Raw genomic sequence first — 13,707 nt, forward strand, 5'->3', positions numbered from 1 at the left:
TATTGTACCAAATGAGACTTTACTTTGTGAAATTACAATTGTAAGATCTGAATAATTTTAAATACATATCAAAAGTTGCGGAACCAGCAGGATTCGAACCTGCGTCTTCTGGGTTCGCGCTCGACGCCTTGACCGCTAGGCCACGGTTTCGCTTACTGCCAGTGACGAAATTTGTAATATGTATGTTCAATCAGTACTGAAGCGACTGTTAATGCCATCTAGTAGCGACACTTTGCAGTTATCGAAACTATTGTAAAAATATTGTTAGATCTGGTGGATCTACTGCTCGATATGTGCTTTGAGTATTTTGCCGTACGCCATTTTACTTTTTTTCCAAAATCGCGCTAGTTATTGATTGATAAAAGATATATAACTTATCAAATATGTACTGGTGGCGTCATCAGTACAACAGTCTAGCCACCAGTACAACTTTGATAGCCCATATCTCAGAAACGTGACACTTTGGAAGATTTTGTCTCATACAATACTTGTTTGAAATGATGTCAGCTATTGATTGATACAGGTTTTATTCATGGCTGTTATTTTGGAAAAAAATGGCGGACTAGTAGGTAAGCCAGGCTCCATTCTTAAATATTCAAAATCCTGCAGTGTCCGTGCACGGACGCCACACGGTGAAGCATGAAATGCTTCATATGAAATGTTCCTGATGTTTTGAATCCGTGCCTCGTCCACCCCTCGTACGTGGCACGGCCCACGCCCACCACGTGTTAGCATAAATCATCCCTTAGATTATCTCTTATTCTTTGATCTTTTATCGTTTTGTATTTTATGTCTTTTTTCTTGAACCTTTATTTGTATTTAAATTTATTATTAATCATCTAGTTAGTGTAAGTGGCACTGCCGTTCTAATTAGATATAAAATAAATAAAATAAATAAATCTCATAACTTTATTACCGTTTCGGAAAGCTTAAGAAATGAAAGATTATCTTCTATTCCAGTGCGACCACTAACAGTGGACATCAAGAAGCCTTCAGAAACCGGTGAGGGTGGAGTGCTGACGTCGGAGAGACGCTACGAGGTGGCGTGCGAGTCGGCCGGCAGTCGCCCGCCCGCCGCCATCACGTGGCACAAGGGCAAGCGGCAGCTGAAGAGGATAACGGTGAGTACCTACACCTAGCTGAAGGAGCAGATGAACAGAGACCTAAGGAAGATTTTATGAAAAGCAATGAAGGAGCTAAAATTAATATTTAACTAATTTTAAGAGTCTATGCAGCCCATATTGTAGCAGTGAATAATGATCAAAAGTATTGAATAGAAACTTGAACATAAACGGTCTAAAACTATAGAATAATATACTAGTACTACTTAGAACATACTAATAGCCTTAGTATAAATGTTGCACTATTGTGAGTGATTCTCTACTTCTGTCAACAGAAATGTAGTGTCCGAAGAAAGGCGAACCGTGTGTAGCTATATTATAACCACTGTACAACGTTCAATCCTAACTTATATGTATTAACTAGATAGCAATATATCATAATATAATAATTAGAGCCTCGATAACTAAACGGTTAATGAAAACCGAAAAGTCACTGGTTCAAACCCTACCCGTTGCACTATTGTCGTACCTACTCCTAGCACAATCTTGACGCTTCATTTGAGGGGAAAAGGGAAATATTAGTCAGTATGATAAACTTTCCTAACGTTCTTAAAAACAAGTCGCACTTAGTGACTGAATAGAATAAAATAGTAACACGTACAAAACAATTATTAATTTACATTTAAGTATCGATAGGATTTTTTATAAAACATCTTAATTTTTAATATTTTAGAATTTTACACTACTAAAGTTATATATTAATTTAGTTTCAACGTGGTTTTAGAGTGAACGAGACCATAGTACCTTGTAATATTATACTTTTCCAAACTGCTCGTTACAAGTGCTGTACAGCGAATGTTCGCACCTACAGCGAATGGGTTTTAATTTTCACGCCAGTTTAATTTGTATTAGAAATTATGCAAATACTAAATCGTCCTAAGCCAGTGGCTTATCGGCAACTCATAAAGTATATTTAGTGGATAATAATCATGAATACGATATCAGCGATTATGCAGCAATGGAAAAGAAAGCTGGCGGATGGCCAGCGCGTGCTCGCAAGCACCATGGCGGTACGGGGGAATCGAGAATCGATGCGATAACACTTTTATTTGAGCCAATTTGAATAGACTCCGAATTGCCCTGTGAATACCACCTGCTGGATATTATCCAATAAGCGCAATGGAATTAGATACCTAGGTATCCTACAAGAACTTGATGCATTACATTGGGTACTTTAACTCTTTAACTCACTTCACTTCACACTTCATAGTGAGGAGGCTTCTTTAGAGGACGACTCAGACGACATATTATTGTGTCATACATAACCTTAATTCCTTACATAAAGGTTGAACATGACACATATTGTTTGGATCGTCCTCTAAAGAAGCCCCTATCTTGACTATGAATTCCAGTGTAAGAGTTTGTTGTTTGTTGTTGAAGTGTGCCCCTGTCACGCTTCAACAACAAACGTAATTTGGTTCTCAAGTTTTGCCATTGACTGCGATCTCTCCTAGTGGTAAGTGATGATGCAATCTGAGTTGAAAGCAGGATCACTTGGAAACATACTTGGAAAGGATATGGAAGTTTAATCAAACTCATATCGGTTTCTACACGGCACCGTACTGGAACGATCGGCAGCATCCCATAATCAAATCCCACGGCAAAAGGCTCCTACCAGACCAGACCAGACCAGAGACAATTTAACATTATAAATTCCTAAATTGCCCTTGCCGGGAATTGAACATGGAACCTCTCTTAAGACCTCAACGCTCAATGCGCCAAGGAGATCTTCAGAACCACAACCACTTAAAATATTGACCAAGTAGAGCAGAGTATTTTGCGTAGTCATCTGCTACGTTATAAATGTCGCACGATAGGCAATCGAAGGACATTTAATTAGGTTAGCGGTGTATCCAAGTCAATGGAACTACCCTCCCCATAACCATTAGAGCTCGATCGGCCACATCGGACCTTATGGCCTTAATACAAATAATAGAATTCACTCTTGGCCGCTATCTCGAGGGTAAGTGGCCTACTTAATGGGAACTTTATTGATAATGGACATCGTTCACGTATATCTATGTATACAGAGTGTAACCAGAACGCTAGCAAAAGCTTAGCGCTATTGTTAGGTATACTACCTAAACACATTCCAATACCAATAACCTCATTTTGCCTCATTTTGTAGTTTTAGTGATTTAGTATTGCATTGTATAGTGTGCAAAACTTATGCCCCGCCTACAACGCGGCAATAGACCACATTTTGTGAACATTTCAACTCTCTACCTAGTACGTCTCACGAGATACAGCCCGCTGACAGACAGACGGACGAACAGACTGACTGATGGACAGACGAACGGATGGACGGACAGCGGAGGATTTGTAATAAGGTCCTGTTGGCGAGTAAAAGACTGTTCTAGCTAAAGGAGTATTTTGCCTAGGCTAAGATAGGTATACGAGTATCTATTAGGTAACATTAACATTATCAAAACCAAATGTTTTTGATAAAAAGAAACAGAAAACAAAACAGCTAAAAACATTGTAAAATACTTCTTAGCGTTTTTACTTTTGTATTCAGTTTATTAAATCATTTTTGATAATAAGACAAAAAAGTGACTGTTGTTAGCGGAACTTTAATTGCAGAGGCTCGGGAATCTATTACCCTTCCCCACAACCCATCAGACCCATCATCTTTTGGACGCGAACGCCCCTCGAGCAGCAATTATGCAGTTAGTCGACGCGCGACGACGCTCGACTGCGCCAATTATTGCGCTCATTGAATCCCTCGCCGCAGCGACCGCGCACTTCCCCACGAGAACCTACACACGCTATACCAGCCTTGCCTTGCCTTGCCTTGCAAACAAAAATGAAAATTATAACAATACTTTTCACGCTATCATAACTTTAAATCAAGCTGTAAATAATTTAAAAAAATAACACGACTGCCCTGCCAATAAACGCACTAAAAAGTGTAAAAAGTAAAACATTCACATTTGAAAATGACACCATACAGCCGCCATATTGACTTTTTTTGAAAAACTTCATTTTTCCATTTCCCCGCCAAAACCTAACGTCGACACGCTATGCTTTGCCTTACGTTCGAAGCAAAAATGAAGAATTTCACTTTGAACAGTGGTTTTCCTGCTATTATAACTTTTGAATCCGGTGTTTGACAACTAGTCAAAAAGTCAAATCAGTGTCTTTTTATCAAACGTCAGAACACGCGCTTAGTATGCGAGCTTCTATGAATTATATGGCATGTGACATCACAATGGTTCGACATGCTTTTTAACCTTAATTAATTATTTAAAATAGTTATGACACTTAAAACTAACAAAGGACGTACTTTAAACAATAAGGCCGCCTTTGCTTACAAGTTATTTTATTTAGTTTTCGCTATCTTGTGGTTTCTTTACACAATAATACTTTTTCATTCTATCTAATCATCTCTGGTGTAAGTGAAATAGGTATAGTACGTGACAGGTCGAGATGGCAATCGGGGTATGAGGCGGGGGAAGCCCCTTACACCCGCACAACGTGCGCCCGGCTTAGCGAGGGGCATTCATTTGATTTATGATTTATTTATTCATTTGCTTTCATGGTTACATGAAGCCCCGTTAGGGCATTGCAAAGTTAGGTACATTAACAATACATACATGCTAAATATATAATTATTATACAATTACATGCAAACTACGTGTTACATTATTTTATAATAGATTTTATCATGTAATTATATAGGGCATTCATTTTGAATCGAAATTATTTTTATTTATTGATCGCACTAATTAATTAAGTTTGTTATAATGTCAATTAGTTTCTTCTTTGTTAATAATTTAGTAATATTAAGTAGGTACAAGTATGTTAATATAAAATAGTTTCGATTATCAGTAAGAATGTCATATTAAACTTAAATTAACAGGTTATAGTAAGTACAACATAGTCTGAAGCATGGATTTAGAAGTAATAAATAATATAATAATAATTAATAATATATAAAATAATAATTAATAAAATAATAATAATAATAATATAATAATAATAATTCCCATCCTGATTGCCATCTTGACCTGTCGCATACTCTACATAAGTAATAGCAAACCTAATATTATTCACTAGGTGATGCAATTATGTACATTACATAATAAGCCAAGTGTATCAATGTGAGGACAATCTGGCACGTGTCGTCGAGGCCCTGATCATTATGACGTCACCACATCCCGCATATCAAATTAATGGCGGCGCGCGTGCCCAGAGCTTGTAGCTCGACTTGTGCTGCATTATGTGATACGTTAGCTATATACTATAGCTAGCCGAGGGAAAATAATGGTTACAGTGCATTGCTCCTTTACGCTATCTCCAGGAACGTAATTCTGGAGTTTTAAGTTCATTGCAATACACTCAAAGTTATGGTCTCGTAGTCGTGGAGTGGACTTAGTTATTATGGGTACCTTCAATGCCTTCAAGTCCCGAGTGAATACGTATCTTCTAGACAAACGCGTTCCATCTGACTGCATATGCAGTTCTAATTGCAGTCAAACGCTAGTCTAAATAAACTAAAATTTGACTAAGTATACCAAAGTAAAAGCTGACTGACTGACTGATCTATCAACGCACAGCTCAAACTACTGGACGGATCGGGCTGGGCATGCGATCTTTTATGACGTAGGCATCTGCTAAGGATTTTTGAAAGTTGACCCCTAAGGGGGTAAAATAGGAAATTTGTGTAGTCATCACGGACGTAGTCGCGAGCATAAGCTAGTTTTCTATAGAAGTAGAAAATAATGTAGGTACATCGACATTTAGAAGGAGAAAGCGGATTTGAAGAGCATTGTTGCTGTCGTTGAGGCCGACAAAACGTCATATAGGTATGAGTGACAGAGACAACGCTCTACAAAGCCGAAATGTTAATCTAAAGGCCGATGTACATTACTTTCTACCGCGTACTGTAAATCGCATTGTCGTTTCTTTTAATAAATAGTGCCACGTAGGTATCGCCCATCTGCAATACACTTAATTTGAAATTAACTTCGTATTGTACTGTAATTTTTAACGTTTCACCGAACAGATCGATTGCATCGATATCAAATATCGGTATCGTCCCTCGGCCATCGATATCTGGCACTGGCCTAGTGCCAACCGCTGGCGCCTGTCATCACTTGTAATTACTGCTTAAGTACGAGGACAGTGTGTTGGACTCAGGACGTTGTACGAGATATATTGCGCGGTCGACAGTTGCATGGCCCCACGCTGGTGTAATGTGCTCGTCGATGGATGGGGTCGTTAGCGGTAATTGTTTTGCTCTCATAGTTTGCTGTGACACTAAATAAGGGTTCTTCTTAAGTAAGGTTTTGCTTCATCGTCATCATCTCAATCCATCGCCTGTACGTGTCTTCTCTCAGAATGTAAAAGATTTAGGCCATGTAGGTTACCTGAAGGTTAAGACGCTCACTGGTGCGGGAGTTCTGTTCCTTGCTGGTGATGACATTGGGATGATCTTCCATTGCACTTAACAACTACCACGCTGGCCAAGTGTCACACATTTTTGAGATAATTATCGAAAACCGACTATCAAGAAGAGTACCTACAATAGTAGGTTTTTTAATAAAATATGATTTGAATCTTTGATCGGTTTATTGAAGATCACAAAAAGGTTACAGACAAACTTACATTTTTACTCCTTTTTAGGGTTCCGTAGCGTCCGTAGGTTTATTTTTTATGAGTAGGGATAATTTGTTCAAAATAAAATTATTTAAATAAATATGACCTACTTATGTAAGTTATAAAATCTGTAATTAATCTCCTGAATAGCGATAAAGTTATAAAGATGTGCTCATCGTTTGCTGGATGCCTCATGCCACTAATTAATTCAGCGCAGCGTTTTGCGACTCAAGACTCAAGACCTCCTGTCAGCACAGATTAGTTGCCAAACTTTCACGCAACTTCTGCTATCTACAAATTTTGAAGTCATATTTGATTATTATTAAATGCCTTCGCTCACTATGCAGAACAGTCTTTAGGTTATTGTGAACTAGTTCTTATTAAATATCACTTGCTTTAACGGTGAAGGAAAATATCGAGAGGTAACCTGCATGCCTGAGAGTTCTTCATAATGTTCTGCGAGGTGTGTGAAGACTGTCAATCTTTATTAAATTTAATCATGTGCGATGATTGCCTAGTATGGTCGTATTTTTTCGGCATTTTGCACGATAAATCAAAAACTATAATGCATAAAAATAAATAAAAATCTGATTTAGAATATACAGGTAAAGCCCTTTCATATGATCCATTTGGTATAGTTATCTTTGAAAGTTAAAATTACTAATTATTTCATCATGAACACATTTAAATTTTTTTATTGTGATATAACCACAAATTCACGGTTTTCGGATTTTTTCCCTTGCGTGAGCTATAAAAACTAACTACTTACCAAATTTCATGATTCTAGGCCAACGGGAAATACCCTATAGGTTTCTTGATAGAAAGACAGACAACAAAGTGATCCGATAAGGGTTCCGTTTTTCCTTTTGAGGTACGGAAAACAATAACAGCAATAATGACCGACATGAAAAGTACCCTTTGTCATAAATACGCCATCGCATTTCTAGCGGAGTTGCGAGCCGATGACCTTTGTCACAGATCAGCCAGCGAGCCGACCGTGAATAAAGCCAATGGAACTGCAATTTTACTGACTAGCTAGTCTTAGCCGCAACTACCAGTCGCAGCACCTGCGCGGCCTTTGTGCTGCCATCGGATGTTTAACACCAAACAACGCTCAAAGGCCTTTGTGGTGCTTCGCTTTGCACTTTCTTTTCTCTTCTCTCATTCCTCGAGATATTAAATGTTGTTGATTGCTGGGACTGGGAAATGAACTTGTGTACTTACAAAGGTATAACATCTTTTCATGAAACCAAAAGGTAATTTTAAACTAAGAAATGGTCGCTTACAGATGGTTAATAAGAAAGCTCAGAGTCACTTCGCTCGTGATGGAGAGAGCCTATGCTTGAAGTTTATCTACATGATAAGAAATGAGGAGATCCATTAGGGGAACCCACAGAGAATTCAACCCTCAACCAAGAAATTAGATGGTGGTCTCTGAGGTGAACCAGAGTAATCCATATAGCACAGCGGGTTGCGAAGTTGAAGTGGCAAAATATTTTAAGGAATAGGAAGCGTCCATTTTTTTTGATTTTAGGTTTCCGTACCTCAAAAGGAAAAAAAGAATCCTTATAGGATCACTTTCTTGTCTGTCTGTATATCTGTCTGTCCGTCCGTCCGACGTCCGTAGAATCATGAAATTTGGTAGGTAGGCACAGGTGTTATAGCACAATTTGTGGTTACATCACAAAAAAAATTTAAAATGTGTTCATGAACAAATAATAATTAGTGTTTTAAACTTTTACAGTAAGATTAGACACAGACCTGTACATTCTAAAATAGATTTTTGTTTATTTTATGCATTATAGTTTTTGATTTATGTGTGTGCGAGTCTCACTCGCACTTGGCCGGTTTTTTTTTGTACCCTGTTGTGAAAAGCGCTCACTCAAAATGGCCCGAGTTAGGTTGCTAGGCCTTAGCAGCTAAGGGGAAGTTCGTGCTATCACGCACGGTGGGCAAGCACCCTAATATGTTTTGATACCCGTCCGCCGCTGTTTGCGGAGCGGATACTATTATTTTGGTATATCGGATATCGGCTAGAGGATAGCTCGGGGAAATATTTGCGCTTGTATTATCATCCAAATTGCTCTAATGTACGGCGCAGACGGGCGTCAGTAAACAGTGTGTGTTTGCGTCTCCGAGATTGTGTGTCGTGTGCTCAACACCTTAGCAGCATACGTGTATCAAGTATGTACCTTTTCTTCTGAAGAGATTTATTATAGGTATTTTTAGGTTCCGTACCTCAAAAGGAAAAACGGTACCCTTATAGGATCACTTCGTTGTCTGTCTGTCGGTCTGTCAAGAAACCTACAGGGTACTTCCCGTTGACCTAAAATCATGCAATTTGGCAGGTAGGTAGGTCTTTTAGCAGATATTCGGGGCAAAATCTGAAAACCTTGAATTTGTGGTTTCATCACACAAAAAAAATTAAATTGTGATCATGAAATAATAATTAGTATTTTCAATTTTTGAAGTAGATAACTATATGAAGTGAGGTATCATATGAAAGGTCTTCACTAGTGCATTCTAAAACAGATTTTTATTTATTTTTATGCATCATAGTTTTTGAATTATCGTGCAAAATGTCGAACCCTCGTTGCGCGAGCCTGACTCGCACTTGGCCGGTTTTTTTTTTCTAAAATATTAGGAAAATTATTGTGATTCATTGTAAGGAACTCAAGAAAAGGTTCTTGGAGTTCAAGTACCTACTATGCCTACCTTCTCTATAGAATCTACTTTCCTAACAGATGGATGAGTGTTAATATCCCTACTAATGCAATAAATACGAAAGTGTGTTTGTTTTTGCTTTGTGTTTTATGCAGCACAAAGCTTGAAAAGGCCAATGTAAATAAATATTTACGTCGTATTCATTGATCCTTAAAACATTATGCTACTCTTTTCCAACAACAAGGGACAATAATAAAATAAAAAGAGAAAGGAATCAGACTCAAAGGAAAATAAAAGAAAAGTGACACAAAGGCCTTTGAGAACTGTTGCTTTGGTTCAACATTCCGGTGCTAAAGCACACGGTGCACCTGCTACAGCAATAATAACTATTCTAGTTTCATGTTGTGATTAAATAATCATCATCATCATCATCATCATCAACCAATAGACGTCCACTGCTGGACATAGGTCTCTTGTAGGGACTTCCACACGCCACGGTCTTGTGCCGCCTGGATGCAGCGGCTCCCTGCGACTCGTCTGATGTCGTCCGTTCACCTAGTGGGGGGTCTTCCGGTGCGAGGTCGCCATTCCAGCACCTTGGGACCCCAACGTCTATCGGTTGTACGAACTATGTGCCCGCCCGTTGCCACTTCAGCTTCGCAACCCGTTGAGCTATGTCGGTTACTCTAGTTCTCCTACGGATCTGCTCATTTCCTCATTGATCACGTAGAGAAACTCCGCACGTAGCTCTCTCTGAGCTTGAAGGTGAGAGCTGAAGAGGCTCTCTCTTGCAATACAATGTTTCATACAAAATCAAAACACGACACATAATGCTATGTACTTCTTAATACATGACGGGATTTGCCATTCCGTCATACCTACTCTATAACTAACTAACAACGGCCGTAAAACTAAATAATATTATACCAAAATTAGCGCGAAAATAACATGATTCGTGTTTTTCAAATACACGTTAACTTTATTTGCATTATAAATTAAAAGCCAGATGAAATCACTCGCGATAAACAACGTGTTTTTGGCAACTAAATGATATTAGTTATATTTCCCGATAGGATTATGATTTATGAAACATAAACTCAAAATATCACGTACCTAACACAAAACACCCTACCCCGCTCTTATGGTATTTATCCATACTAATAAAATAAATGCGAAAGTGTGTCTGTCTGTCTGCTAGCTTTTTACGGCTCAACCGTTCAAACTTCAACCGATTTTGACGAAATTTGGTACAGATAGCTTGCAACCCGGGGAAGGACATAGGCTAAAGCAAGTGATATTTAATTACTTAAAACGCACATAACTCCGAAAAGTTAGAGGTGCGTGCCCGGGATCGAACCCCCTGACCTCCGATTACAAAGAAAGAAAGAAAGAAAGAAAATGCATTTATTTGTTGTTGGTGTCACAGATAAAACAAAGTACAAATGTAACATTTTCATCTGTGACACCACCCCACATGCAGTGGCGTGCAGCTCATAGAAGCATAAACGCACTGCTTACCCTCATTGTAATAAATCAATGCTTATTTTTCTTTATAACCTGTCGTAAAATAAGTTCATACCTAAATGCATACCCTGGCTTAAACTCCTGTGCACGCCACTGCCCACATGGGTGTACACTGTACAGCAGCTCACTACAGCTCAGCATACTGAAGGCGGACGTCCTAACCACGAGGCTATCACAGCTGTTTTTACAAGGCAAAATTATGTGTGTATAAGTATATATGTAATACCCTATATGTATATATATATATCATATGCTAGATCTATGTCACCTATACCCCGTTCATTAGCATCATTCAACGCGCTTTTGGACAATAATGCTCAATGGGACCCATTTAATGATGGGTCTATAATACTGGTTCGGGAGTTACTGAAGTACGCTGAGAGCATTGCATGAATATGTCATTCAATGTTCTCAGCGTACATATTCATAATTCTTTGATCTTTTATCGTTTTGTATTTTATGTCTTTTTTCTTGTACCTTTATTTGTATTTAAATTTATTATTAATCATCTAGTTAGTGTAAGTGGCACTGCCGTTCTAATTAGATATAAAATAAATAAAATAAATAAAATAAATAAATATTTATTACTCTACTAATAATGAAGTTTTTTATTTTTATTTTAGTTGATTTTTATATTATAGAGAGCACTTTCGTTGTCGGGTCGTGACACTAGGGCTCTGCCTGAAAATCAGCGCTGCAGTAGTCAAATACTGCAGCATCATGCTGAGGCAGTAGCCTTTTCAGCTCAAACAAGAGATCATTCTTCTTTTTAGTACTGTCAAGTTCGTAGTTTTAAGCTTACCTAGTTTTAATTTTTTTTTAATTTGTAACATTTGTGAGCTGAATAAACTTTTATTTATTTATTTATGTAGAACACGTACCATTTGCCTTCCCGCCATTATTCACCGGAGTAGAAGAAATAAAATAACATAATAAGAAAGATTAAACGCTCAAAAAATAACCGCCGCCAACATTGGCCACATCCATCATCCGGGGCTCTTTCAGAATCAATCACGAGCGAAATGTACACCGACGCTGCCCCAGACGCTATTTGTGCCCACAGTAAAGATATTTTGAAAAATATATAGATATAAGTCCCGCAAATTGGTATTGCGTGCAACCATGTCTCATTAACATCGAAATGACGTAATTTTGACGTCAGCCGAAATAAACATATACCATCAGCTCATCTTTACAAGCACCACTTTACAAGATCACTTATTAGAACTATCACAAATTAGTTTTCCAAAGAAACAGACTATATAAATGGCGAAAGCATGTTCCAAGATGGTTCCAAGACGCCGCAGCGCCATTGAGCGGCGTGTTTATCTTAGCTGAACGAATACCGCGTGAGAGCTATCTAGGCATTAACTCGATAAGCACTCCCTCGGCACAGCAGCAATGAGCCCTGACCGCCCTCGTTTATCCTGCGAGATGCAGTGCCCCGCCATGCCACTTTCCCCGACCGTACACGCTGTACACTTTGAATTATATCACGAAGATTGGCTATAAAACCTATTTTCATAAACATTTCTCTCTAGAATGTGTAAGTATATGTATCAGGGTAAAATTGCTTTTCTTTGTTTTAACCAATTAAAAAAAAAAAAAATCTAGCGCTAATGAATTTTTTTGATTGTTTTATTTGTTGGCTCTTCTCAGACCTGGGCGCGTTTGGAACCCTCGTAGCTTTAGTTTATACTAGCTGATCCCCGCGGCTTCGCCCGCGTAGATTTAGGTTTTTAAAGATCCCGTATAGCCTATGTCACTCAGGAATAATGTAGCTTTCTACTGGTGAAAGAATTTTTAAAATCGGTTCAGTAGTTCTAAAGATTACCCCCTACAAACAAACTTAACGACATTACCTCTTTATATAATACTAGCTGATCCCCGCGGCTTCGCCCGCGTAGATTTAGGTTTTTAAAGATCCCGTATAGCCTATGTCACTCAGGAATAATGTAGCTTTCTACTGGTGAAAGAATTTTTAAAATCGGTTCAGTAGTTCTAAAGATTACCCCCTACAAACAAACTTAACGACATTACCTCTTTATATAATACAACGGGCCGTGCAGCAGAAATCGTAATATTTTAATTTCGCCATAACTTCAAAACCAAACGTCCAATTTTAATCATTCAAAGACCAAATATTATCTCCATAAACTGTTCTTAGTGATGAAATCATTTATTTTGATAAGGATTAATAGCATGAGTAAAATAAACGCGTTTAAATGTAGTCCAAAAAAAATTCAAGATTTTTAAATAAAAAAATGGTTGCTGTGCCTCACTCGACATAGATGGGTATAGTGTGTCGCGGACTTTTTTGTAGATATTTATAAGATCTACAATTAATTAGAACATTTTATGGTTCTATCTTTTATAGTTTAGGCAGCGTACGCAAAATAAGTAACTTTTCTGGTTGATTTTTTACACCTTGTGTCCGAAAAAACCCAAATATCTTACGGAACCCTATTTTTTTCCAAAATAAAATATAGCCTATGTTACTCGTGGATAATGTAGCTTTCGAATGGTGAAAGAATTTTTAAAATCGGTCCAGTAGTTTTTGAGCCTATTCAGTACAAACAAACAAACAAACAAACAAACAAACAAACAAACAAACAAAGTTTTCCTCTTTATAATATTAGTGTAGATAATACAACGGGCCGTGCAGCAGAAATCGTAATATTTTAATTTCGCCATAACTTCAAAACCAAACGTCCAATTTTAATCATTCAAAGACCAAATATTATCTCCATAAACTGTTCTTAGTGATGAAATCATTTATTTTGATAAGGATTAATAG

At 37.9% G+C, this 13,707-nt stretch overlaps 1 protein-coding gene and 1 long non-coding RNA gene across 3 annotated transcripts in view; one reads left to right on the top strand and one right to left on the bottom strand.

Moving 5' to 3' along the window:
* The window catches only part of side-II (sidestep II), a 667,447-nt gene that overhangs the window by 502,767 nt on the left and 150,973 nt on the right, over positions 1-13,707 (top strand). For both annotated transcript variants that reach the window (XM_069499951.1, XM_034972675.2), the window contains exon 7: positions 961-1,121. In XM_069499951.1, the coding sequence (XP_069356052.1) occupies positions 961-1,121 (161 nt within the window). The remainder of the gene's footprint in view (positions 1-960; positions 1,122-13,707) is intronic.
* Positions 1-13,707, bottom strand: part of LOC138402698 (uncharacterized) — a 461,836-nt gene that overhangs the window by 381,554 nt on the left and 66,575 nt on the right. The window lies entirely within an intron of this gene.

Source organism: Maniola hyperantus, chromosome 1, assembly GCF_902806685.2.
Source record: "Maniola hyperantus chromosome 1, iAphHyp1.2, whole genome shotgun sequence".
Taxonomy (NCBI): Eukaryota; Metazoa; Arthropoda; class Insecta; order Lepidoptera; family Nymphalidae; genus Maniola; species Maniola hyperantus.